This window comes from Physeter macrocephalus, chromosome 11 (assembly GCF_002837175.3).
Source record: "Physeter macrocephalus isolate SW-GA chromosome 11, ASM283717v5, whole genome shotgun sequence".
Taxonomy (NCBI): domain Eukaryota; kingdom Metazoa; phylum Chordata; class Mammalia; order Artiodactyla; family Physeteridae; genus Physeter; species Physeter macrocephalus.
The window spans coordinates 62581950-62609867 of NC_041224.1; the positions used below are offsets into that span (position 1 = coordinate 62581950).

Sequence of the window (27918 nt, forward strand, 5' to 3'; positions counted from 1 at the left end):
CCATTGTGAAGATGCCAGGAGGTAAAGGCTCAGCAAGGCGCCTGGATATAGACACAATTGGCAGCACACTCCCTGTCGGGGTCTTCCCTAACCATACCATTTGAAAATTTTACATTTCCCCATCCGCTGCAACCTTAGTACTCCTAGCTCCCCCATCCTGGCCTTCATTATTCTAAATAGAATTACACATTTTTCTAATATTATATATAAATTCAAGATTTATTTTCTTTATGGTCTATTAATCTCTTCCTACTCAACTAACTAGATGAAAGTAGGAATTCTTGTCTGTTCTGCTTCCTATTATATTCCCAGAACCAATGAAAGTACCAGACAGATGATGCACCCTCAAATATCTGAATAACTGAATGCTTAGAGACAAAATCTGGAGATAGCTAGCAAATTCATTTCCAGATATTACAACACTAGCTATGCCTCTATTAGTATTCTAAGGGATCTGAATGCAAACTAGAGACTGAGCACTACTAAGTAAAGTAAACCAGGTTTGTGTAAAGTTTGATTAGAGAAAAAGAGATGTTTCTGATAAAAGAAATATAGTGTTCTTAAAAGTCAGATAAGTTCTCCTTAAATTGCCATAAGGCTGAGGGTATCAATCTCTTTGCAACACTGAAGTGGGGAATTATACTATGCAATGCACCATGAGAACCTTTTGAGGAATGGTCATTTCCATCAAGCAAAGGTTTTTAGTCTTCCAACAATCTTGGGGATCTCATTTTTTGTCTGCTTGTTTTCATTTCTTAGCTCACAAAATCTGAAAGACTTCTTTCTTCAAAATAACTCAACATTATACTGATGATGCACTTAAAAGGGCAGAAATCACAGCAAATCTACAATGCATTATTAATACTGTTGTGCTATAAATAGTAGATGTGCTTCAGAAAGAAGATATATCAATCATTAAATTGTATGCAGAGTTGCAAAGGAAATTTGGAAAACTGCTTTATAGAAATACTCTTTATCAATTAAAAAAATCAACTTTAACTTTTCGTTTTTTAAACAAGTACTTTTACTTCTATAACAGGAGATCCAGGTAACATGGACAATCCCCACCTCTGAGGACAACTAGAAGAGCTGCATAAAAAATAATACATCTGCTTGAAGGTATCAGTAGTCTAACAAGATAGTGAAAAATTACTAGGCCAGAATGCAGGGAAGGACAGAGGCCCAGAGAGGTAAGCTTGGTATTTGGGGCTACTTTTTGTCTAGGAGCATTTGCTGATTCCAGAGAAAACAGCTGGGAGGCTGAACAGTACTTTTGACAGCCTGAGGGGATGGGGAGACAGGAATTGGAATCCATGGCTCTCCAAGTGACAGTGAAGCTTCTTGGTGAACCTGCCCCATTTTGCCTAGGCAAAGGGCTATACCCTAGGAAAGAGGCGAACAGGAAGAAAACAGATCCTTGCAGTGACTATGGCTAGGCCTCAAATATTTCATTTTTGAAATTGGATAGAGGTCAAGAAGGACATGTTACTTTTGTCTTAAATTTCAAAAATTAAAAACCAAAAAAATCATTCAAAATAACATTATTTTTATAATTACAGAAAATATATTTGTAATATGTCCTATACTTGACTAAATATAAAATGCTTTAATTAAGAAAGAATACAGTTTGTGTGTGAATAACAAAAGGAAAATATTTTATCCTATGAATCCCAGAAAGAATTCTACTTCCTACAGTGAAAACCTCAGAAACTAATACTACTCAAATATTTCACAAACTAAAGTTCATAGTTAATCAAATTACACCAGATTTTCATAATTCTGACCATTAATACAAATAATTTCCCTCAAAATTGAACCTTAGATCAAAAAAATCTGAACAAAAACTCAAGTAATCATTCATTCAAAACATTCAAAGCATGGATGGACAGAACTGAAGAAATTAGGTTTCACTGAAGATTTTCATCCCAAAGAAGATCCTTTTATCTTTTAACATCTTGGCATTTTGGGAAAAAAATATGAAAAACAGTCAGTTTTAGATATAAAATTTTCACTATTTATACTGTGAGTCCTATAAATGGTTTTAAATTAGCAAAAATAGAAGTAGGACTCAAGATAACCAGTTTCTGTAGCTATCAAATTGCCTACTTGATAAAACTGAAACGGTATAAAAAAATTGGAACTTCTCAAACTTTATTGCTCTTATGAACAACTTAAAGTCACGCTTTGCTATTTTCACTATACTTATATATCTAAGCATTCTAAGGTAGCGACCTACATCAAACATTAACTATCCACTTCCTAATATTCATTTCTATATTTAGTATCGGGTTTCCAGTTATAATAGTCTAAAAAAAAACTTACGCAAGTATAAGGCGGAGAGGAATTTTAGGAAACGAGACTTTTCACCTCTAACTTTGGAAGGTTTCCCAGATAAGGTTTTAACTGCTATATTTATAGAGGGTAGTAACAGAAGCTAGATCTACCCTTTAACCCAACTGCTCCCCATCCTCAACAGGAAGAGAAATGATAAAGACTGGGGAGGGGTAAGAGAAAAGATACCTGGTTCATAAGCATGTAAAGTTCTCAGTAACACAAAAGCAAAAGGGTAGGATCACTACCTGTACCTCCCTAAATCACACTAGCCATTCCTCCTCCCTACTGCCCTAAACATTCTCATTTAAATTAATTACCCAAATATAAAAAGAGATTGGGGGTTAAGAGGAAAAGGCAATGTAATTTACAGAACTCTTCCAAGACAGAAAACTTGGATTTACATCACAGACCTGTGACATTTTTTTTTTTTTTTGTCTGCATTGGGTCTTCCTTGCTGTGTGTGGGCTTTCTCTAGTTGTGGCGAGTGGGCTTCTCATTGCAGTGGCTTCTCTTGTTGTGGAGCACGGGCTCTAGGTGCGCAGGCTTCAGTAGTTATAGCACGCGGGCTCAGTAGTTGTGGCTCACGGGCTTAGTTGCTCCGCGGCATGTGGGATCTTCCCGGACCAGGGCTCGAACCCGTGTCCCCTGCCTTGGCAGGTGGATTCTTAACCACTGTGCCACGAGGGAAGCCCAGACCTGTGACTTTTAAGGAGACTAGACCAAGTTATTTAACCTCTGTAAACCTTTTCCTACTTTTTTCAAAGGGCCACTGCGAGGATCAAATATGATAAGGAGAATAAAAAAGCTTATAAACAAAATTGCACTGAATAAAAATGCACCAAATAACCCAGGCTATGGTTTGCCACAGCGCCCAAACAACTAGACCACTGGGTAGTATTTTAGTATTCTTTCTCTCACTTGAAAATCTTTCATATTGAGAACAATCATTAATCCAAATTGTTTGAAAGTGATGTTGAAAGATTTTATAGTGTGGGTTTTGATAAAAGTTTTTTAAAATTAAATGTTGATAACCATAATTCACAAATTTCATTTGTATCCCAAGGGTCTACCCAAATTCCCTTTAGGGAATTATCGTCAGTAATACTCACGCAGATCTGCCTTCCACATCTAGTTTGCCTGGATTGACCCCCTTTTTAGAAAGGATTGAGGACACTTTTTCTACATCTCCCCTTTCTGCTGCTTTCATCAATCGGTCATCATATTTGTTCCAATCTGCTGCTTGCTACAAAAAAGAAAAAAAGAATGTAAACATGGCATACTATATATATTAGTAAGACTTTCCAAAGAAGGGGAGAAAAAAAAGAGAAGGGAAAGCAGTAATGTCTAATACATCACTCAGTTACCAGCTGCACCCCAAATTTTCTTGTCCCTGCTGTTCCAACGTCACAAAAAGAACCTTTCCAAAACACCTGATGTACAAGAAATATTTTAATTCTACTTTTGAGAAAAAGGATGTCTCTCATGTTTTGTGCCCTGTTTTCTTTGCCTTCAGAGCAGAGAAAGGAGATGAGTAACTGTCGAACACCTACCCTGTTCCAGGCATGAATGACTTGAACAACCCTAGTAAACTAGAATTATCATCCCCACTTAACAGATGAGAAGAATCAAGGCTCCAGGGACATTAAATGACTCAAGCAGCCAAGCCCAATCAAGATTTCTCATGACTTCCAAAATCAGTGTGCTCTTTTCTTTCCTATTCTGTAACTCATGCTTTCAGATTTGACTCTGATTATCTCCCAAGACCCTTAGATACAGTGGAATTCTGCACACCTTTTAAGAACCCCACCACCACTACTCATTTAAAAGGCACTGTTCGAAATATAATTATGGAGACAAATTATACAGACGTACACTCAAGAGAAAAAGCAATCCATTATGCTTATATATTAGGATAAAAAGAAACTTCTACATAGAATAAAATGAAAAAAAAAAGACTAAAGTATCAACTACTTAAAAATCCTAAAATTATAGGATCACAGATGACTTTCATTGTCTTCCTTCTTTATATTCAACATATATTGCTTTTGTTAAAAAAGATTTTTTATTTCAACAAAAATTTAGTGCATGTGTATTTAAAAGGAAGCTCAAAGGCAATTTTTTAAATAGGAGAATGTATCACATGATGTATATTTTAATTATATCAAGGTTATCTTTAGCTTTGATTGGAGAAAATATATTCAAGACATTCTGAAGCCAATAACTTCAACCTTTTCTTAGTAAGTAGAAATGTAGAACCCAGCACTAAAATATACATTATTTAGACAAGTAAGGTTCTAGCCTTTTAAAATTCTATACAGTAAACTTATTGCTAAATTCTTTGCTAAGTCCAGCATCATTTCTAGAACAAAAGAAGTACATATTTTTCACTTAACTTACAAAGGAATTCCTATATCCACAAACACCATAACAAATTTCGGGGGCGGGGATGAATCACTTAAATGAAGCATATCCTCTAAATGTTTGATCAGTATGATTATATCTACTATCCCCTCTAAACCAGAAAAAAAGAAAGCAACCAATTTTCTAGCTAAATAAGCAATGTATTCATTAAATACTTGAAGTGAAAAATATAAAAACTGAATATGAAAAAAGATAAATACATTAAAATTTTAACCCACCCCTGAAATCTGATTCAAGTACATACACAGACTTCAGAATTGTTGTCTCTAATCAAATTTGGAGATGAACCCACTTCCTTCTAACGTGAAAAGTTCAAACTACCAACTATGAGTAGCGGCTAAGCCCTACTCACTGGCTCAAAGTCTAAACTACATTTTAGGCATCCCCTTTCTTTAGCTTTAAAACAAAACAATCAGTTTACTGACTCTAAATTGGGGAGTGGTAGTAGATGTAGGCTTTGTGTTTTCAAATGCCTGAGGGAATAAGTCATGTTTAGCACACAAACGCTTGCTCTAAATTGATTAGTTTATCCTTGCAGTTAGAACAACTCAACTTTATTTCCAGGTAAAGTCCTGGTGGAGAAAGGAGCTATTTAAAACACTAAAACAATTGTAAAATCCAAAAGTAAGGCTCTTTAAAAGAAAATTAAATGAGATTAAAGTCTCATATTACCCTGTGATTCTCAATTCTACTCCACTAAGCATTGTTTTCCATTTTGGCCCACAGAAATAATGCTCAATTATTAAGATTCTATTATATGCTTTTTAAACACAGAAAAAGAAACAAGAACTTGTGTTTTCTATCACTAACCCCAATCTGCTAATCAAATAAAGCAGAGAGAATATAGTAAGACAAAGAAACCAAAATTAATAAAATAGTACATTTTAAAAAAATACAGTTCAAAAAGCCTAGCCAAGACTCTTGAAGTTACACTGGACTACAGGGATACCTACTCTGTTCTTAGCAGCACAAGAAAACCAACAGTTCATCATAGACAGGATTTTAGTTTCTTGTTGCTAACAGCAAACTACTTCGCATCAAGTTACAAATCTCGGTAGCTCACAAAGCAAGCCCTCAGAGAAACGCCTAACAAGTGACTAAGTCCTTCTCGTTACAACTCTTCCTGTTCTGCAGTCTTCATGCTGGGCTACACTTAGCTTGGATCTCTAACGATATTTTCTTCGTCTTCAGAATCCTTCTCCGCCTTCATAACGCTTGAAAATTATCTTCCTTGCTGTGCAGCACTTGAGTAAGAGCAGCCCCAAATCAGGTACCGTAACTCCTCCTATTTGTTATTCTTTAGAAGCTGTCTTTCAAAGCTGTCCCTTTTCAGGGACTCCACTGGAAAACTTCAACTCTGCATCCTGCCGCCTTAACACTGCAACACAGACCAGCGTCTGTGCGCGATAAAGCTGTCCACATCCGAATCATCCCGTAAGCAGTGTGTAAGCTGTCTCCAATTGGTCAGGATCTATTTTAGATTCCATAGGCCTTGACAGCTGAGTGATAGATAGAGAAGAGCAGCTAAGAATATACTGTAAATTCATGCTTCTCCTCTGAGTAATAAACTTGAGGTCTGCTAGGGAAAAATGACTCAAACACATTGTAAAACACGCTTATTATATCAAAGCAACTCACGTGACATCACGACAAAATTGTTAAGAGACAAATTTGGTTATTCCACAAAACAATATTTAAAACCAGTTTCAGTCTCAGGATCCTCTATCATGAAGTTATAATAACCTTGATAAACACAATATAAAATTCTATTTTAAGCAAATGTGTCACACTTTAATTTAAGGAAACACACACACACAGAAACATTTTCAGATTTTCTCCATTTTCCTTGTACCCCTATCAGTCTCGTTCTGCATACAACCAGGTTTCAGCTTACAACTGCTGCCAGTCTGTCTCCTAACACGTTAAATGAGAAGAGCCAGAGGCACTGCCAAGACATTAAATAGTCTGCATTATGATGAATACTTTTCAACAAATTTTAAATTTAACTCAGTACTCTTAAATTTCTAAGTTTAGCACCCTGCCTAATATAACAAGTAAATATTTTATCAGTGGAGTCCAATTATCTAGGTTCAGGGATTTTAACAAACAAATAAAATGATTAAATACTAGAGGAGACAAATGCATAAATCACTGAGCAAGACTGTAAATAAAACTCCATTTGGGGACAAAGCAAACAACCTCTCCACATTCTCCATGATGTTTAACATGCTTGTAACCACAACATTCCTTACATTATCAAGGATGGTGACAAATGTCTACAAGCTCCAGGGTGTTCTGTACCTTCTAGTTCCCACAGTAGCACAAGAGTAATTTACACTTCCTCCAAAAAGGCAGATTTGGGAAATCATTTCATGGGAATGCTAAACATCCCAACACAACTGTTTGTAGGAAGGAGGTAACTCTATACTATAGATCATGCTGCCAGTTAAAAGTTCTGTTACGAATTTCATCAAGAAATCCATTTCCTAGTATTTAAATTTAAAATATTGGGTATATATTCTAATTATAAAATATATAAGATCATATACCATAATGTTTTATTTTTGAAACAATGATTTTTTTTTTCTCCCAAATCACATTAGACATCACAATGGATTCTTGGCTGTACCCAGTGACTCCACCCACTCCATTTCACCCATCTTCAGAGGAAATCTGGGTGGGATAGAACTCAGGCCCTGTCCTTTGGTTAACAAAGCAAGCACATTCTTTCTATATATAGGACAGCAAAGGCAAAGGAAATAAAAAGACAGGGGGAAATCTGTAATGAGTAATAAAAGCCATATACGGAGCTGTCTGTACTAATAACTAAGGCTCAGGAGATGGGATTTACGTGCCCTCCTATTCTGTGGATATCCAGAACCTCCCCAGCATCTGACTTACTCTCTTGTTCCTACTCTCGCTCCCGCCTTCCCAGGTATTTCCCAAGAGCTCTAAGCAAATTCCCACCTCTGCTGTCCCCTGTGCCTTAAGGTTCTTCCCTCACCTTCATTCTGGTTCTTCTTAAATATCACTGCGTTACAGGGCTTCTCAAACCTCTGTATCTAAACAGTACCAGCCCCATTCTACCCTTGCCACTCTTTATCTTTCTGCCCTGTTTCACTTATCTTCATAATAGTTATCAGTATCTGCCCTTATATCATATGTTTACCTGTTTATCAGCTTAATGCCTGTTTCTGGTATTTACTTCAAAAGTAATCAGAATAATCAGGGGGACAGATTGAATTCAACAGCACATTAAAAGGATTATACACCATGACTAAGTGGGATTTATTCTTGGAATGCAAGGACAGTTCATCACATGAAAATTGATCAATGTAATACACCACATTAACTGACTTAAGGACAAAAGTCCATGATCATCTCAACTAATGTAGAAATATCATTAAATAAGATTTTAAATCTTTCATGATAAAAACACTCAAAAAACTGGAAATAGAAGGAAATTAACTCAACATAATAATGGTAATATATGAAAAGCACATAGCTAACATCATATTCAATGGTGAAACACTTATCCTCTAAGACCAGGAACAAGATAAGGCTTCTCACTCTCACCATTTTTATTCAACATAGTATTAGAAGTCCTACCCAGAACAATTAGACGAGAAAAGAAAATAAAAGTCATCAGGGCTTCCCTGGTGGCGCAGTGGTTGAGAGTCCGCCTGCCGATGCAGGGCACACGGGTTCGTGCCCCGGTCCGGGAAGATCCCACATGCCGCACAGCAGCTGGGCCCATGAGCCATGGCCGCTGAGCCTGCACGTCCAGAGCCTGTGCTCCGCAACGGGAGTGGCCACAACAGTGAGAGGCCCGCGTACCACAAAAAAAAAAAAAAAAAAAAAAGTATCCAAATTGGAAAGGAAGAGGTAAAATTATCTCTGTTTGCAGATGCCATGATGTTATACATAGAAAACCCTAACAATTCCACAAGAAAAAGAAACTGTTAAAACTAATAAATGAATTCAGCACAGTTACAGGATACAAAATCAAAACACAATAATCAATTGTGCTTCTATATACACTAACAAGGAGCAATCCAGAAATAAAATTAAGAAAACAATTCCACTTACAATAGCATCAAAAATAATACAATAATGGGGATATATGTATACTTATAGCTGATTCACTTTGTTATATAGCAGAAACTAACACAACATTGTAAAGCAATTATACTCCGATAAAGATGTTAAAAACAAAACAAAAACACTAACTTGAAAAAATAAATAATAATACAATAACTAGGAATAAACCTAACCAAGGAAGTGAAAGACCTGTATACCAAAAACTACAAAACATTACTGAAAAATTAGAGTAGACACAAATAATAGAAAGACAGTTCATGTTCAGCTTCAAAAACTTACTATTGTTAAATGTCATACTACTCAAAGCAATCCACAGATTCAACACAATCTCTATCAAAATTCCAAAGGCATTTTTTTCAGAAATAGAAAAATCCAGCCTAAAATTCATACTGACTTTCAGGGGAAACCAAACAGCCAAATAATCTTGAAAAAGAAAAACAAAGTTGGAGGTCTCACACTTCCTGATTTCAAAACATATTACAAAGCTACAGTAATCAAAACAGTATGGTACTGGCATAGAGACAGATACTTAGATCAATGAAATAGAATAAAGAACCTAGAAATAAACCCTCACATATGTGGTCAAATGATCTTTGACAAGGGTGAGAAGACCACTCAATGGGGAAAGGACAGTCTCTTCAACAAATGGTGTTGAGGAAACTGGATATCCACATGCAAAAGAATGAAGTTGGACCCTTATCTTACACGATATAGAAAAATTAATTCAAAATGATTAAAGGCTGAATTTAAAGACTTATATTTAACATCTAAATATAAAATTTCTAGAAGAAAATATAGGGGAAAAGCTTCATGACTTTGGATTTAACAATGATTTCTTAGATATGACACCAAAAGCACAGGCAACAAAAGCAAAAATAGACAAATGGGACTACATCAAACTTACAAACTTCTGTACATCAAAGGATACAAACAACAGAGTGAAAAGGCAACCTAAAGAATGGGAGAAAACATTTCCAAATCATATATCTGATGAAGGTTTAATATGCAGAATATGTAAAGAACTGTAACTCAATTATAAAGAAACAAATAACCCAGTTAAAAATGGGCAAAGGACTTGAATGGACATTTCTCCAAAGATGATATACAAATGACCAACAAGCATATAAAAAGATGCTCAACATCATTAAATTAGAGAAACACAAATCAAAATCATAATGAGATATCACTTCACACCCATTAGGATGGCTACTATCAAAAAAATAGAAATAGTAAGTGTTGACAAGGATGTGGAGAAACTGGAACTCTTGGGCACTGTTGGTGGGAATGAAAAATGGTGCAACCACTATGGAAAACAAGATGGAGGATCCTCAAAAAATTAAAAATAGAACTACCATATGATCCAGCAATTCCTTTACTGGGTACATATTTGAATGAATTGAAAGTAGGGCCTCAAAGAGGTATTTGCACACCCATGTTCACTGCAGCATAATTCACAATAGCCAAGAGGTAGAGCAACCCAAATATCCATTGATAGATGAATGGATAAACAAAATGTGGTATATACATGCAATGGAATATGAATCAGGCATAAAAAGGAAGGAAATTCTGTCACATGCTACACCACAGATGAATCTTTAGGACATTATGCTAAGTGAAATAAATCCCAGCCCTCCAAAGATAAACACTGTATGATTCCACTTATATGAGTATCCAAAGTAGTCAAATTCATAGAAACAAAATGTAGAATGGTGATTACCATGGTCTGGGGAAAGAGGAAAATGGGGAGTTGTTGTTTAATGGATATAGCATTTCAGATTTGCAAGATGAAAACCTTCTGGTGATAATTTACACAACAATGTGAATATACTTAACACTACTGAAAGATTCACTTAAAAATGGTTAAGATGGTAAACTGTGTGTATTTTTTTACCACAACTAAAAAGTAAAAATAATAAAACAAAAGAAATGCAGACTCTCACAATATCATTAGCATGATTCATATCAATTAATAAACTTTTTAAAAACAAAATTAAGAGGGTGAGGATATACATGAAACAAGATTGGCCATAGGTTAATAATGGTTAAAGCTGAGTTATAGGTTCATTGGGGTTCATTATACTAAACTATTCTCTCAATTTCTGTATATTTCATGCACTTTTGATACATGGTCCAATAAATCTGATGTATAAACTTTTAAACTATATTACATGCTTATTACCAAGACCCTTCACTGATTCATTAATATGTCAGGAAACGCAGTATATATCCTTTCCACTCAGTCTTCTCTGGATTAAAATGAAGCTATTGTCATTCACAGCCATATACTTACAAGATGAGCCCTGTGCCATCAAATGAAAGCATTCTAAAAAGAAGCAGTAAGTATTTTTAAAAAGCATTAATGTTTACCACATATTATAATAAATGTATTTCTATACTTCAGTGCTGCACTGGTTTGAAAAGAAGATATTCATCAAACTCAGAATGCAGCAAGCCAACACATCTATGGTAAAAGTCAAAATACAGCTATTTCTAGAGAATAAATATAACATTCTAACACAAAGCAGTTATTTCACTAGGTAGACCTAAATGGATGATATCTTTAAACTCTAGATCACCATAAAGGAAATCACTTAAAAGTTCTGACAGTGATTCCCTCATATTAGCATCAACTGCAAATTTGTAACTTTTTCAGAAATTAAATGATATTTAAAAAATTTTTAAAGTAATTCATCTTCAATGTAGAAAATCTGTAGTATATTTAATTTTACATATAAAAATAGAAATGACCTATAATTCCACCATGCAGAAAAAAATTTCTAAAAATTTTGTATATTAAGCTCAAATTTCTTCTCTGTTAAAAGGTTTAATAAAAATTTTTTAAACATAAATAAGTCCCAACAGTTGTTTCATTTATGCAATATTTAGGATAGAAGGTCTCCTGAGAAGAACTTTATAGATGCAAATAAACAAGTAGACTTTAAAATATATGCAAATTCATATAAAGTACTTACATATTTAAGGGATGGACTCAACAGACCACAGCTAATGTGATTTCAAGACCAGTTTTAGACTAAAGGCAATTTTGGATACATTATCCAAAAGAGAAATATACAGGATTACCACAAAACTTTCATAGAAAACTGCTTAAAACCAAGAAAAGTCATGCTAAAGAAAAGTATCTAATTCACAGATCTTCATCATTTTGGTGTCATAGACCCCATTAAGATCTGATGAAAGCAATGGACCCTCTTTTAAAAATTATACATAAGCACAGAATCAGAAAAATTTACATTTATTTTCAGGGGGTTCATTGATCTCCTCTCTACAAGTATGGAGTCCATGAGCCCCAAGATCAAAAACTCCTAATACAGGTAAGGAGAGGCAGCAAAAGAGTTTTGTCTTTTATATAATGTTTATAAAATAAGTACTGAATAACTGCCAAAAGATGGGATATTTGTTCAGTAAAAATTTACTGAGCACCTATGTGTAAAGGGATATGAATACTTGACTCAACATTCAAATATACATGATCATTTGATATGTGCTACACCACACGTTAGGTGCTGGATATACCATAGGGAACAAAACATACATGAGACCTGGCCTCAGGCAATTCACAGGAATAAAACCCAGTCACTTTCTTTAACTGATCTCACAACATGAAAAAGACACATATATATGTAAACATGCACATAATCATAATACACTGCTATAATACCACATTAATTACATGTAAGGTATAGAAGTAGTTCAAAAGAGGGAAATCAGAAAAAAGTTTGTAGAAAAAAATGACTAAACTATCTACTAAAAGATGAGTAGGGAGATGACACCAGAGGCTGAACTCTGGATCTGACAAGATGGCTGGGCTACCCTTCAGGATTATCAAGGAAACCCAGCGTTTGCTGGCAGAACCAGTTCCCAGCATTAAAGCAGAACCAGATGAGAGCAACACCCGTTATTTTCATGTGGTCATTGATGAGCCTCAGGATTCCCCTTTTGAGGAAGGGACTTTTAAACTTGAACTATTCCTTCCAGAAGAATACCCAATGGCAGCCTCTAAAGTACGTTTCATGACCAAAATTTATCATCCTAATGTAGACAATTTGGGAAGAATATGTTTAGATATTTTGAAAGATAAGCGGTCCCCAGCACTGTAGATCCGCACAGATCCAGGCTTTGTTAAGTGCTCCCAATCCAGATGATCCCTTAGCAAATGATGTAGCGAAGCAGTGGAAGACCAATGAAGCCCAAGCCATAGAAACAGCTAGAGCATGGACTAGGCTATATGCCATGAATAATATTTAAATCAATCCGATCGTCAAATGTGCATCACTTCTCCAGTTCCGCCAAGACTTCTTCCTTTTTTGTTTGCATTTAATGGACACAGTTTTAGAAACATTACAGAATAAAAGCCCAGACATCTTCAGTCCTTCGATGATTAAATGCCCATTAGCAAATACGTCTTGTCCTGATTCACTGTTGTAAAGCATGAGCAGAGGCTAGAAGTATCATCTGGATTGTTGCGAAACATTTAAAAGCAATGGGTCCTTTCTGCTTTTACTCATTTCCCCCATCATGGTTTAAGTAGAAAGCACTGTGAATGAAGGTAGTTGTCAGGGTTAGCTGCAGGGGGGGTAGGTGTTTTTCTTTATTTTCTTTCTTTATTTTTCTTGGTGAGGGGGAAGTTAGTTTTATTTTAATTTTATGGGCTCCTTTCCCCCTTTTTTTGATGATCTAATTGCAGTGATTAAAAGCAGCTAGCCAGTTCTTTAGAATATGCTCTCTAGCCAAGTCTAACTTTATTTAGATGTTGTAGATGGACAAGCTTGATTGTTTGAACCAAAATGGGAACATTAAACAAACATCACAACCCTCACTAATAACATTGTGACTTTGCCGTCAAGTGTAGAATCCTCCCTTCAAGAAAAAGCTTATAACCATTTTGTATGGCTTGTCTGGAAACTTCTGTAAATCTTATGTTTTAGTAAAATATTTTTTGTTATTCTAAAAATAAAAAATAGGGCTTCCCTGGTGGCGCGGTGGTTGAGAATCCGCCTGCCGATGCAGGGGACACGGGTTCGTGCCCCGGTCTGGGAAGATCCCACATGCCGCGGAGTGGCTGGGCCTGTGAGCCATGGCCACTGAGGCTGTGCATCCGGAGCCTGTGCTCCACAACGGGAGAGGCCACAACAGTGAGAGGCCCGTGTACCACAAAAAAATAAAATAAAAAATAAAAATAAAAATAAAAAATAATATAAAAATAAAAGATGAGGAGAGAAATCACCAGGTTTGAAATAGCACCACAAATTAGGAAACTAAACACAACTGTAGCCCTTTATGGTTTATGAAGCACTTCATATTCATGATATATCAATTTAAAAATCTATTCACATATGACTCCCATATTGCAACCCAGGCTTCTCTATCTCTAGGCCCATGTATTCAAATATCTTCTTGACAATTCTTCTTCAGTGTCTTAACAGTGCTTCCATGTCCCAAACTATAAACATGTTCTTCCTCCTGAAATCTGATCCTATTCCAAGTTTCACTAACACAGTAAATGATACCATGTACAAGACAGAAACCTAGAAATGAGTCTTGACACCTGACTCACCAAATCCCACTGACTTTACCTCCCCATTATTACTCAAATCCACCAGCTCATCGTAGGGTAATGCCCATCGACATTACCCTACTTCAAGTTAGCACCATTCCTTACCAGGATAACTGCATTAATCTCCTAAACATTCTGTCTATATTCATTCCAGCCCCTTCCCTTGTATTCTCCACACTGTAGCCAGAGTGATTTTCAAAATGAAAACCTAATCATAGCACCACCACTACACCACTCCCTTCCAAATACCTTCTCCCACCTCGCTTAAAATCCTTCAGTAGTTTTCTGTTCTTGTAGGAGACAGACAAATTCCTTTATGATGTCTACAAATCCCTGAATAGTGTTACCCCTACTACCTCCCTCAGCCCCATCATGTGAAATGCTAACAGTGTTTCTCATATTATACATGCAGAAATTGAGTCACTAGGAGATTATGGGATTTTGTATAAGGCAATTGCAGTTAGCTGCAGAATGATTAGAGAATCCTATTGTTATGACTTGTTGTCCAGTCCTTTCCACTAATTAAGCTATTTCCATTTCTCAAATGATCTGAAAATAAATCTTTGATGTAAAAATGCAAGTATCTTTAAAAAATTTAAACATCATAAACTTAGATGTCCTTTACAGCAAAAAAACACAAAAGGACAAAAATTTCCACATTTGCCTATGCAAACTTTAATGAAGCACCTACTACATGTCATGCATGGCACTAGGGATATAGAAGTGAGTAAGACAGCCAAAGTCTCTCTCCTTTTTTAAACTACTTTATTAAAGTATAATTGACATGTAAAAAGCAGTACATATTTAATGTATACAACTCAATGAATTTGAGAATAAGTCTATTCCAGTGAAACCACCACCACCATCAAGGCCATAAACATATCAAAGTCTCTCTTCTAATGGAATTTGATGTTCTAAAGGAACAAAATAGGGTTAAACAACTAAGAAAAAAAAAAACTATCAGATGAGAATTGGGAAGGAAATGCGATGGAATGCTGGGGATAGACTATTGGGTTGGGTAATCCAGAAACTTCTGAGAACGCGATATTGAAGATGGGATCGGAGTGAAAAGGAAGAGCCAGCCTGAGAGAATTTACATTTCAGAAGAGAACAAGCAATGAAGTGAGTTTGGCATGGTTGAAAGAAGGCCAGTTTAGTTGACTAATAATGAGTAAGAGGGATCACGGGATGAGGAGGGGGAGGGGGGCAGGCACTACCAGATCTAAAATGTGAGATTCCCCAGTTTTGTCATCAAAATTTTTCAAAAGGGACTTACTCAGGAACTAAAGCAACTCTTCTTCATAAGGTTCTTTTGGCCACTTTAGAATCAAGTCTAAAAAAATAATTCATCCTAAAGTGCTACTTTTTTTCACTTCCAAGCATTTATATTGAACAATATACAGCTAAGTCTTAACTTGCCTTGAAATGTTTATAAGATTAATCAATTATCTTAACATAATAAATATCATAATGTACCTCACCCACCTCAGACCTGGAAACCTAAACAAACTTTGCAATGAACTACACTAAAAAAACCACCATAAAAGAGAAATAGCACCCCCAAAAACAGAATTTCACAATCACATCCTCAAGATAAGGCTCTTCAAGAAAAAGAACATAGAGGCAACTAAATAAAGTCTTCTCCGAGGGGAAAAAAATCCTAAATAAAAGCTAAACAACACATACATTTAGGCAAACCCCTAAATATCTAATTGAAACAAAAGTACAACAGGCTTCCACAGTATCCTACAATTATCACCATTCCTGTTACTAAACCCAAGACGAGCTCTGCCACAACTGAAAATGGAGCAAACAGCAGAAAGCAAAGCTCATGAAGCATAAACATTCCTTGAAGATTAGGCTGCCCAATTAAAAGCTGTTCTACAGTTCACTGGATTGATGACAGAAATATTTCCCCCATTCCATTTAGTCCAAAGATTATTTACTCTTCTTTCTTATTTAACAGCAAATTAGAGCTTACATAATAGAAAAAGGAAAAAAAGAATGTTAAAATAAACCAGGAAAACAAAAGCTGCGCATCCACTGTCTTCTTCCCAGACCCCGGACTCTCTTCCCTTTCTGATTTTTCCTTATCAGAAAAATTATTTATTTTTTAATAAAATTATTTATTATTTAATTAGACCCCATCTTATCCTCTCAAGCCTGCCACTGTGTGATCTGAAAGTACTATATAGTCAGGACTCAATGGAACAAATAGAGGAAAGGGAAAATTATACCCCATCAATCATTTTTCTGATTAAGATGTTAACAGGCTTAATCCTGCTTTACTGGATTTCTCTACATAAAAATGTCAAGCACAAAAAAGACAACAATAATAATAACTATATTATTATTACTTAATAAATCTAACATCTTAAGGACTGAAGGTGCTACGAAATCTAAAAAAACTTTAAACAACTGGAGTCAAAAAGACTCAGCACTGCTTTGATAAGATTTCCTAACCACCTGGTTTGATTCTATTCTAGTCTGTTGTATAAATACCAGACTGTCTACCCCTAACTATTGCAGGTATTTGCTCCTTTATTAGAACTGTCTAGGGACCCAAAAGAGGTTATTTAAAATAGACAGGAAATTGCCTCTCCAATTTTAATAAGCATCATTTGTTTCATAATATTACTTATTTCACCCTTCCTCACCAGAAGAAGCATTAAATGCTAAAGTAAATATATATATAGATCTTAAACACAAAAAATTATAAATGTATATCATACAAGAATAGAGCTCTCAGGCTGGATAAATAAGATTTTGTTTAAGATTCCCTTTAAAATGTTAAGCAATTGGTTATTTGGGAGAAATAAATATAAACTTTTTCCCTAGAAAATTTTAGAAAAAAATGTATTCAAATTAGAATTCTTTAAATGCCTAAATGTCATGAGTGAAATTTTTTCAATATAAAGGTAAAAACAGAGAAGGGTCTATTATGCCTCCTACCCCACCTTACATACACCAATGAACAGAGTAATACCTCTGACGAGTTTTAACAAACATTTTGGCTAATGTTTGATATATATATATATCTCAAAACAGGACAGATTTAGGAAGCATTCTGTGTTTATTCTTGATAAAGTAAAAAGCAAAACAGATACACTTAAAAAAGAGCTTCTGATGGGGTTTGACCACAGTGAAAAATAAGAGATATTTTTGTTCCTTTGGCTTTCTATTTTTTCTTGGCTTTGCAAAGAAACATTAGCTAAACAAAAATATGTTTGCTAGAACTCAAAAGACCCTTCAAGAATTGAACTAATAATAAGTCTTACCCTACTAGCCAGTATTTTTAAAATTAAAAGCGGGAAATATAAAGATACGTACAAACAGAGGGTTATAAGAAAATATATGTTTTTGTAAACACATTAGAAGTTAACTGCTTTTTTAAAATTATGAAATGAATAAATAGTTCTACACACATGCATAACTCTTCCCACACAGCTTTTTAAGCAGGATTTCCTTCCAGTGAGTCTTAATATATTTCTCCCATATTAAAAATACAGACCAAATTAACAATGAGAAAGAATGAATACTCTCATGATATTTAGGTATATAACAAGAAAACACAGCATTTAAAATAAAGATTCAGTTTCAAAATTCTTTAAGAAATACTTGTTACACTATAAGAAGAACTCTCTAAGGCATATTGTTATTTCTACTTTCCAAATGGGGCATAAAGAAACTAAGCAATTTACAGTGTTGGACTGTGCAGCTACTATTAATTCCTTTCACTCCTGTAAGCCCACTCTTTGCTATATGACTTGCCATGATTCCCATCAAAAGATGGCATTTATTTCCTCATCCCGTAAATCTGGGCTGGACTTGTAACTTATTTTGACAAGTAGAATGTGGCAGAGGTGACCCTGTAGAACTTTGAATCTAAGTCTCAAGAGACCTTACAGCTTCCCCTCTTGGGATGCTGCTGACACAGCGTAAACAAGTTAGTGACCCAGAGCATGAGAGAGCTTAAGAAAGAAAGAGCCCAGCCACCCACTCATGCAATCTAGCATAAAGTGCCAGACACATCAGCGTGGCCAACTTAGACCACCCAGCACTATAGGCGCTACCAGATGACTTGGCAGCCACATGAGTAACCCCAGACAAGGCCAGTGGAACAACCATGCAGCAGAACCCAGCCCAAATTGCTGACCTATGAAGTCAGCAGCAAGTAAAATAGCTGTTGTTCTAAAACACTACATTTAAACCTAGGACTGTCTGAATCCAGGGCCTAGACTCTCTCTAACTCTCTACTAACAAAAGCTGCAATTTACTATTTGGTAGGGAAAAAAATACATCTTGTACTCTAACTCAATTTTACAGATACAAGAACAATCAAATTAAAAAATAATAGTTTACTTTTTTTTTAACCCATTATCTAAAAAAAGGGGATAAGCTGGGCACAGAAATACCTTTTTAACCATCTTAAAAGAAGGAAAATAGATACATCCAATGAATTCTGCAATTGTAATAATATGAAGTTGATCAAATTTTATAGAAAAAATACTTTCTCTTCATTCCCAAAGATACACAAGTATTCATTTAAAAACTAACAGGATTCATATATATTTTATCCATAAAAACTGAACTCAGCATGTGATCTAAAAAATCTGAATGGCTGTGCAATGAAACAATTAAGAAATTATTAAATTTTATGGATCTAATAAAATATGTGGCTTGCAACAATAAAACATTGCTACTGTAATGCTTAATAAGTATACATTCCTACTTGAATGGAAATACTGAACTAGAAGTGGACCATAACAGAGCAAGGACCGCAAGCACCATTTCTATGTATTCTTTAAGGGTTGGCAAACATTTTCTGTAAAGGGCTAGATGGTAAGTATTTTAGGACTTGCAAGCCATGTAGTCTCTGTTGTAACTATTCAACTCTGCCACTGTAGAATGAAAACAGCCACAGGTAATATACAAAACAAAAAACAAAAAACAAAAAACAGCATTGCTGTGTTACAATAAAGCTTTATTTATAAAAAAAAAAACAAAACAGGCAGTGGGCCACAGTTTGCCAACCCGTTTTAGATGCTCAAATATCTTCAGCCAAAATACATCTAGTTTATTAGTTGTGATCAAGCTAATTTGTTTGCTGCCTTTCCACGAGACCTATTAGAAAGTACTCTCTGTATTTATACTCTACTCTCTACAAAATAGCATTATGTACATATGAGGGTAAATTTTATATGACAACTTGGCTCTGCTATGATGACCAGTTGTTTGGTCAAACAGGAGTCTAGATGTTGCTATGAAGGTATTTTATAGATGTGATTAACATCTGAAATCAGCAGACCTGAAGTAAAGGAGATAACCCTTGATAATTTGGGGTAGGCCTCATCCAATTACTTGAAGACCTAAAGAGCAAAATCTAAAAATTCCCAGAGAAGCAATCCTGCCTCATGACTGTAACACAGAAATCCTGCCTGAGTTCCTAGCCTGCCGGGCTGCCTTACACATTTCAGATTTTTCAGCCCCATACTCATGTAAGCCAATTCCTTAAAGTAAATAAATCTCTCTCTTAGATATAGATATCTATGAGATACAAATATATAGATATCTCCTATTAGTTCTATTTCTCTGGAGAACCCTGATTGATACAATATATTAAGGTAATATGACATTAAATTTTAAAAAGGATATACTCTGATTTTCGTGCATTATCCAAAACTATGTGAGAAAGTTGTGGTAGACAGTATTATTATTTGAGATTATTCAATCCCCTACTTCCTTGCAAGATGATTATATATATACATCCACATGTAGATGTGTGACTTGTATATAATCTCATAGGGAAAGAATAGACGTCCCTGGGTTATTGATTTGGGGACTGCCCATGTCATATGTTTTGGCCAATAGAATGTGAACAGATGTGATGTACATCGCATCTAAGCAAAAACTCGAAGCAGCAACACGAATTTGGGCCAGCCTTCTTGCTTCAGTACTTTGTCAAGAGATTTCATATAAGGGTTGTTCCTTCAGCCTTGGTTCTGGAGGGGAGTCACAGGCTATTTCTACAGAGCTGACTCACAGTCTACAACATAAAGTCAGTAGGAAATATAAGTTTGTTATTTTGAGAAACCACTGAAATGCGGAGGTAATTACTACAACAAAGCTGAACACTGTAGAAATTGGTACCAGAAGTAGGGCGCTACTTTCATCACCACCACCACCAAAAATAATAAAAGTATGTGATGTAGGCATTGAGGCCAGGTGGCAGACAGCAAGGAAACTGTAATGGCAAACCACATAGTGTAGTGGTAAATAAAACTGTTAGGTAGAAAATATTAGACAACTTGGTGAAATGACTGGACTTGTGATTGGCATCTAAAGTGGGAGAGGGGCAGTCTTGCAGGACTGAGCCCTTAACCTGTAAGGTCTGAGCTAATTCTGGGTAGTGGCAGAATTGAGTTACCTTATAGGACACCCAGTCGGTGCCCACAGAGAACTGGAGAATTGATTGGTGTGGAAAAACCCACACATACTTGGGAGTGCAAAAGTATTGTGAGTTGTGAGTAAAGGAAACAAATGTTTTCCTTTCACCCAGTAAACCCTTTCAGTGGAACAAAATGACTTGGAGGGGAACTCGCCACAGGAAGAGACTAAGGATGTGGTCCCACAGAAGCCTGATAAGTTCAAGATAATTGTATTGATGTCTAGAGAAAAATGCATATATATCTCAAAGAATTGAGGATATAGCTAGCGCATGGCACATGGATCTGACTAAAATCAAATAGATAAGAAGACAAAAGACAACTTCCAAAACAATACAGACTGAGTTAAGGGTCTGTTACTCTTCTAGACCATCTTTGGGTCCCCAAATTTCTGTAGACAAGAAGCAGACCAAGAAAGCTGCTCAACACTTACCTCATTCCCCAGCTAAGAAGGGTATACCCTCCAATACTCTGTTCCAATATGGATGAACATGGTATATTAAAGGAAATACCTCACAGAGGGCATAGCCAACGGCCACGGAAAACAGCGGACTAGAGCGCCTCACAAAGGACCAAAACCAGGGCCTAATCAAGGAACACTCCCTAGTGCCAAGAAGAGGAGGCCTCATTATATTCACCCAAGAATATTCTTACAATTGCCAAGGACAATTGTAGTGTGAATGCTATGTGCCTCCATTCTTCCCCTTTCTTAACAGGAGGGTTTACTGTGGATAGCCTATCCCTGCTCCAACATTGTATGTTGGAGAGATGGAGGGTGGAAGATAACTGGTCTCTGGGTCAAGAAAATCTACATACAGAAATGATGTAGAAATTCTAACGACTGAAAGAAATTCTTGGGGTATTTTTCTGGAGGAAGGGATAAATAAATCTAGTATGCAGAAGGGAAGAAAATTAATATTTGTAATCAAGAGGACAGATTGTGGTAGATTATATTATTGTTCACTCTTTACCATGCCCATCCTTGGAAGAGGCTATACAGCCCTGCCCATTAATTTATAACTTGCCTATACCTCCAATGGGAACAATATTTGTCCCTGTGCCTCACTGACTTTGAGCCTAGCCACGTGACATGCTTTGGCAGTCATGAAGCACTCCACACCTGAACAAAAGCTTTAAGAGGTATCACAAGTTTCAGCCAGCCCTCTGAGTTCTCAGTACCACATAAATGGCAGGTCCAGACAGAGGCTGCTCCTTCAGTCTGGGTCTTAGAATGAAAACATGTGGAGTAGAGTCACTCTGCACAGGCAGCCCAGAGTCTATGTGTAATGTAATGTGGTTATAAGCCACCAAAATTTGGGGGTTATTTGTTGCTGTAGCAAAGTTGATTAATACAGAAATCAAATGAAGCAAAAGGTAAAAAGGGGAGGGATTCTGCGATGCGTAGCTATTATTTTGGTAGCTGAATATAGTGCAAGATGCTGTGGTTATAGACTAGTACAGTTAGTGAAGGATCTATGTTTCTGTAGCAGCTAGGGGTATGAGTAAATACAGATTACTAAAAGGATAAATAAGTTCAGTTTAGTTGTTGAAAGTGAGGTTGTGGCAAAAATAAAAATAAGGTTGCAAACCTGATAAATTAACATTTATTATTAATAATAAGCACTTCATATACACTTCATGTAGTCCTCAACTATAAGCAAAAAAGACTGTTATTACCATCTTCATTTTCCGTATAAAGAGAAAGAAACTTAGAGAAGTTTACTGACTTGCCAACGTTAAATAGCTACCAAGCGACACAGTAAAAGTTCAAATTCAAGACTATCTAATTCTAAACTTCAATTTTTTTCTATACCATGCTGGCAAAAAAAAAGGGTACAGATTATTTAATAATCATTCCATAGAAGGGTTACCTTGGTTTTATACTTTTTGCCAATTCTACCAAATGGATGCGAGAGAAAGCCGATACCATGAACTCAGTTCTAAGTCTGAATCCTATTAAATAAATATATTATTCATAATGAATTTCTTCTTTTATACTCTAATATGTTCTTATTAATGTGACAACCAAGGCTCCAAAATAATACATCTTTTATTTCTACTGAATACATTTTCTTAAATTCAGACTACAGTAATTCAGAATTTTGAAGACTCAGATTAAGTGATGGCCTAAATTCACCTTGCTGATATGAAAAGGATTTCTCAAGCAAATCAGTAATGCATTAAAATGATCGGTGATGCATTTTAGATTAAAGGAATATTTTAAACACGTTATAAACCATTTAATAGCCCTTACCTCACCCATATAAACAAAAAATAAGAGGTTTTTTTATTATATAACACAAACTTATGGTAGAAAAATTATACAAGACTAATACATATTCAAAACAAAAGCAGCAAAGACAACCTAGCAAAACCATCATTAAGGGATAATAACAACTTTATATTTTGTTACACATGCTTCCTCATTTTCAATACCTAGATATATATTTACTTTTAAATCAAAATACACACATTTCATTTAAATGGTTATTCTTAATATGCGTTCAATAGAATTGCTTACGAATGAATATTCCTAACTTAGAGAATTCCAAAGTGTATTCAAATATCAGTCTTTCTGGCTCCCCCTGGTGGACACTAAGAGAAGCTTATTATTATTATTCAATTCGTTTAAACACTCAGTCTCAGAGAAGCACTAATTTATCATTATTAAAAACATCTTTGGGAACTTGTCTGAACGTACAGTTTGGCCAGAAAGAGTACAATGGTCTATTGTTGAGGGCACTCGCTCCTACTAGCCAACAGGGATTTGGCATCAGAAAATCCGGGACTAAGTTCCCTGTGAGTTCCCAGCTTGATTACTTATTTGCTAACGACCTTGGTCAAATTATTTATTCCTTCGGAGCTTCAGTTTCCTCATCTGTCAAATGAAGGTAATATCAACCACCTCATTAGTCATAAGGATTAGAGTTAACAGAACAAGTGCAAAATAAGTGGCAGTTAAGTATTACTGCCGCCACCACCACCACCAAGGAGCTGAGTTGTGGTTACACAGCATAACTCCTTAAGAATTACTACACAGCAATCAAATGCAAAGAGATTAACTTTTAAAATGTAAACTTACTGTACTTACACTCTTTTAATAACTTCCTGTTGCTCTCAAAACCAAATCCTTAACATGACCTCTAAGATTCTTCACGGTCTGGTCCCTACTGACCTCTGAAGTGTAATCTTGAAGCTGGATACTCTTCTCCCAGCCCTCTAATCTCTTTCATAGTGAAGTTATTCAAAAGTACCAGGTTCCCTCACAGGGTACCTGATTACAGCATTTCCTTCCTCTATGCTACTTAACAATAACTCATTTTTTTAGATCTCAGCTCAGCTTTTGCAGAGACACTTTCTCTGACTTCCCAGACCAAGTCAGACCTTCACTATTATGTATATTATGGTATACCTCTCCTTCACAGAGCTTATTACACAGTGCTGTAGCTTTATATTTAAATGTGTTAGCACTGTAATACTGTCTCCCCGCCTTGTCTGTCTACAAGTTCCTCAAGATCAGGGAGTAGCACTCCATATCCTCACAACCTAGCCACTTGACTGCATAGAGCAGGCACTTAAGTGTCTGTTGAGTGACTGAATAAACTTAAATTAACAGATAACTGAAATCAAAGAATTCTTTCTAAACCTGACTACTTCACATACAAAGGTAGCCATATAAATATAAAGCAACATTATGAATATTTTCCTTTGTATTACTTCTCAGGCAAGCTGCTCATAAAGTCTGTTCATAAAATCTGATAGACAATAATACACAGAAATATCTTTAACACATACACTCAAAGAAAATGTTGTGCCTTTCAAAGAGAAGAATTTTTAAGAGCACAGAAACCTAAACATGATAGTCCTTTAACACTATTTGATTTAAACTTTTAAAAAAAATTAATGTCTGTGACTTGCTTTGTAACAAATATTCAGCTGAAAATTTGTCTGAAATTGAGTATTTTACACTGTACTACAAGAGTTTTACTTTTCAAGGGAATCTGTGGTTGCAAAATAGTAGAGCTAGCAATAACCAGCTAAAAGGTGTGCTTCGTGGCTTCTTTCACAAATATGCATATTGTACTATTTTAAACCAACACATACCTCCAATTGCCTTAAAGAGTGAGAACTTTTTATAGATTTAACTCTTTCCTTACATAGTAAGCATTCCCAAGTATATAGTAAATGTTGGCCCCAAATGGCTTTTCCTCTATTCATTTATACCAAAGCCAGAAAACAAGGAAAGCTCCAACCAAAAAAAGCAACAAGGTTTGCAACACATCTCCTAGACTCAAATCTTATTTGATAGAATATTTGATAAATTCATTTGATAGATGTATTAGATTTTTGTCTTTATTTGATGATTTTAGCAAATCCTATGACTGCAAAATAGCAATTGTTATTTTATCGCCACAAGCTGCATTATGATGTATTGAAAATCTAAAAATTTCCTATGTTATCATTTAACCAAAAAATAGAAACGAAGAGTGGGAGCACAACTGAAGTACCTATGAACATACTGGAATGAGAGCAGAGGTGCATTAAGAGGGAAGGTTTTCAGGAATTCAGGTACTGACCATGCAGGAACAATCAAGGAAGATGACAGGGACACCAAGTCATCAAAATACAATAGCTTTAAACATTTGAATGGTATAACTCATTCCCACTCTTCTGATGCTATCTTTACCAGGCAAGCTTCTGATAAACTTGCTTCCCTATAGGGATAGACTGGATGGAGGTATCCAGCCCACTAGTCAGCTACTTAGTTCTCATTATACAATAATAAGATGACATTTAATACCTGAGTGGACTTTCAGTGTTCCTCAGCTTCTTCTAATCCAATCAAGATTGAGTTTCTGCTTAAACAAGCAGAATGTGAATTTATCAAAGTGACAAAAGGTATTTCCTGACCACAGGAAATTGAGTCTTCCCTAACAAAACTTTTAATTCAAACTTTTACAAGACATATAATACATGAGCAACACAGAGGAAAGTGTAAAAAACTGTGAATGGCACTGATTTTCTCATTAGTTTAGAAGCATACTCTTTGCTGATCTTTTCATAATAAAACTAAATCTCTCCAAAATTCAGGTTTTAAAAGTACATACCCGGGCTTCCCTGGTGGCGCAGTGGTTGAGAGCCCGCCTGCCGATGCAGGGGACGCGGGTTCGTGCCCGGGTCCGGGAGGATCCCGCATGCCGCGGAGCGGCTGGGCCCGTGAGCCATGGCCGCTGAGCCTGCGCGTCCGGAGCCTGTGCTCCGCAACGGGAGAGGCCATGACAGTGAGAGGCCCTCGTAAAGCAAAAAAAAAAAAAAAAAAAAAAAAAAAAGTACATACCCAATTATTCTCATTTACCTTGGCTTTAATTTTCTTCTGAGCTAGAAATAAGATCACAGAGCTCAGTACATTGAAAAGGCATGCAAACATTAATCTAGGTTGTAAGGTCACAATTTTAAGGAATAAACATTCAGAAAAATAATGGAAGGAAATAACCAAAGAGTTAACAGTTACGGAATGTGGGATTAAAGAAGACTTGAATTCTTTATATTTTCTGTATTTTCTGAATTTTCTGCAATGAATATTGTTCTATTCAAGCTTCTTTACTTGCAAGAAATAAAACACCCATTCAGTTGCCTTAAGAAAAATGGGATTTATCATAAAGATATACAAAGAGCTTCAAGAAAAATCTCACAGAAAACCACAGTTGAGCTGAGCCCTACAAAGTCTGGAGCTAGGGGTGGCCCTGGCATCAATTCTGTTCCAGGAACCTCAAGAAGAATACTGAGAGGAGCTGCCCACCAATGCTTGGCCACATACATTGTTCAATTCTAGTCCATCCATGTCTTCCACTCTCACTATCAGCCATAGACATGCTTCCTTTGCTTCCACCTTAAACTCCAAATTTCCTTCATTTTAAGCATAAGGCTGTGGTTAAGGTATAAGAAGGTTAGGAAAACAGGCAGCTTTTGCTTAAGGACTGAATTGTACTTCTTTAGATTATGAATTGAATACATACTCATGGTTTTTAGAAACAGCCAACAGTATAGAGAAGGGAATATAAAAAGGAAAAGTCTCCCTCCTCTTTCCTGGCATTTGGGGTGGGGGGAGTAACCTATAAAAGGAAAATTAATATTTATGTTTCTAAAAAATGTAAAAATATTATTTAACAAAGAGCAATATCCATAAAGTTTTTTCCTCACTTTATTACATAAACAACGATTGTAAAACAATTAGAAAATGCACATAATCAAAACAAATAGGTTACTTCAAAATTATTTGACATCGCATCACATAGCAATAATATGAAGCACTATAAAACTGATTGATTCCATTTTAAATAGATATTTTTTCTGAACTTTATTGTCCACAGAGCAGATAAATTTATTTTGGCAACCTATTTATAAATTGTTTGAAATACTTCATCATGGTAGAAATATTTTCATTTTTAATACACTTTTCATCTGTCCTGCTCAGATTAAACTGGCTAAAATGAACATAATTGAGAAAATGTTCTCAGAAACTAAAAACTCCAAATATACATAAGGTAGTAACACTTAATTTACTGAATACCCTCAAACTGTCCTAGAACTTCTACTTGATATGGACAGCTATCTCAGGTGGTGGTTTTCAAGTCTTTTTAATTTCAGAAACTTTCTTCAAAGAAGTTCTGAAATAAACAAAGAAGAGGAGTTTCTCTTTGAAGGTTGGGTCCCTTTACTGGCTGTATTCTTCCTTTGTCCTCTATCACCTAAAATACTCCACAGGGCAGCTCAGCCAGAATGTAGCAGGCAAGCGATATGCACCAAAATGACCTGGTGCATGTGTTTATTCAACATGCAGAACGACACCACTCTAAATCTAAACCCATCCCTTAAAGTGTGGTCCAGGAATATCTTTGAGAACCCCACATTCCTGTACCCCTTAAACACAGGAAACTATTTTTAAGAGTTTAATGAAGAATTTGGTGTATACTTTTCCAATTAAAATAAAAAAGCTCCACTAACCAAACTAGGATTATACTAATAGGCTGTCCTCCAACT

The 27918-nt window shown here is 35.7% G+C and overlaps 2 protein-coding genes across 3 annotated transcripts in view; one reads left to right on the forward strand and one right to left on the reverse strand.

Annotated features, from left to right (window-relative positions):
* Positions 1-27918, reverse strand: part of UACA (uveal autoantigen with coiled-coil domains and ankyrin repeats) — an 85960-nt gene that overhangs the window by 36679 nt on the left and 21363 nt on the right. Inside the window, exons 1-2 of one of the 2 annotated variants that reach the window (XM_007102913.4) lie at positions 5709-6162; positions 3444-3577 (exon numbers count right to left, since the gene is read on the reverse strand). In XM_007102913.4, coding sequence (XP_007102975.1) covers positions 3444-3577; positions 5709-5747 — 173 coding nt within the window. In that variant the 5' untranslated portion in view covers positions 5748-6162. Of the gene's footprint in view, positions 1-3443; positions 3578-5708; positions 6163-27918 lie in introns of those variants that run through there. The other variant, XM_024128703.3, reaches the window with a different exon arrangement.
* LOC102973700 (ubiquitin-conjugating enzyme E2 N-like) lies at positions 12634-13795 on the forward strand. The gene is given in 2 exon segments (XM_028495014.2): positions 12634-12982; positions 12984-13795. Coding segments are annotated over 2 exon segments (447 nt in total). The 5' UTR covers positions 12634-12674; the 3' UTR covers positions 13123-13795.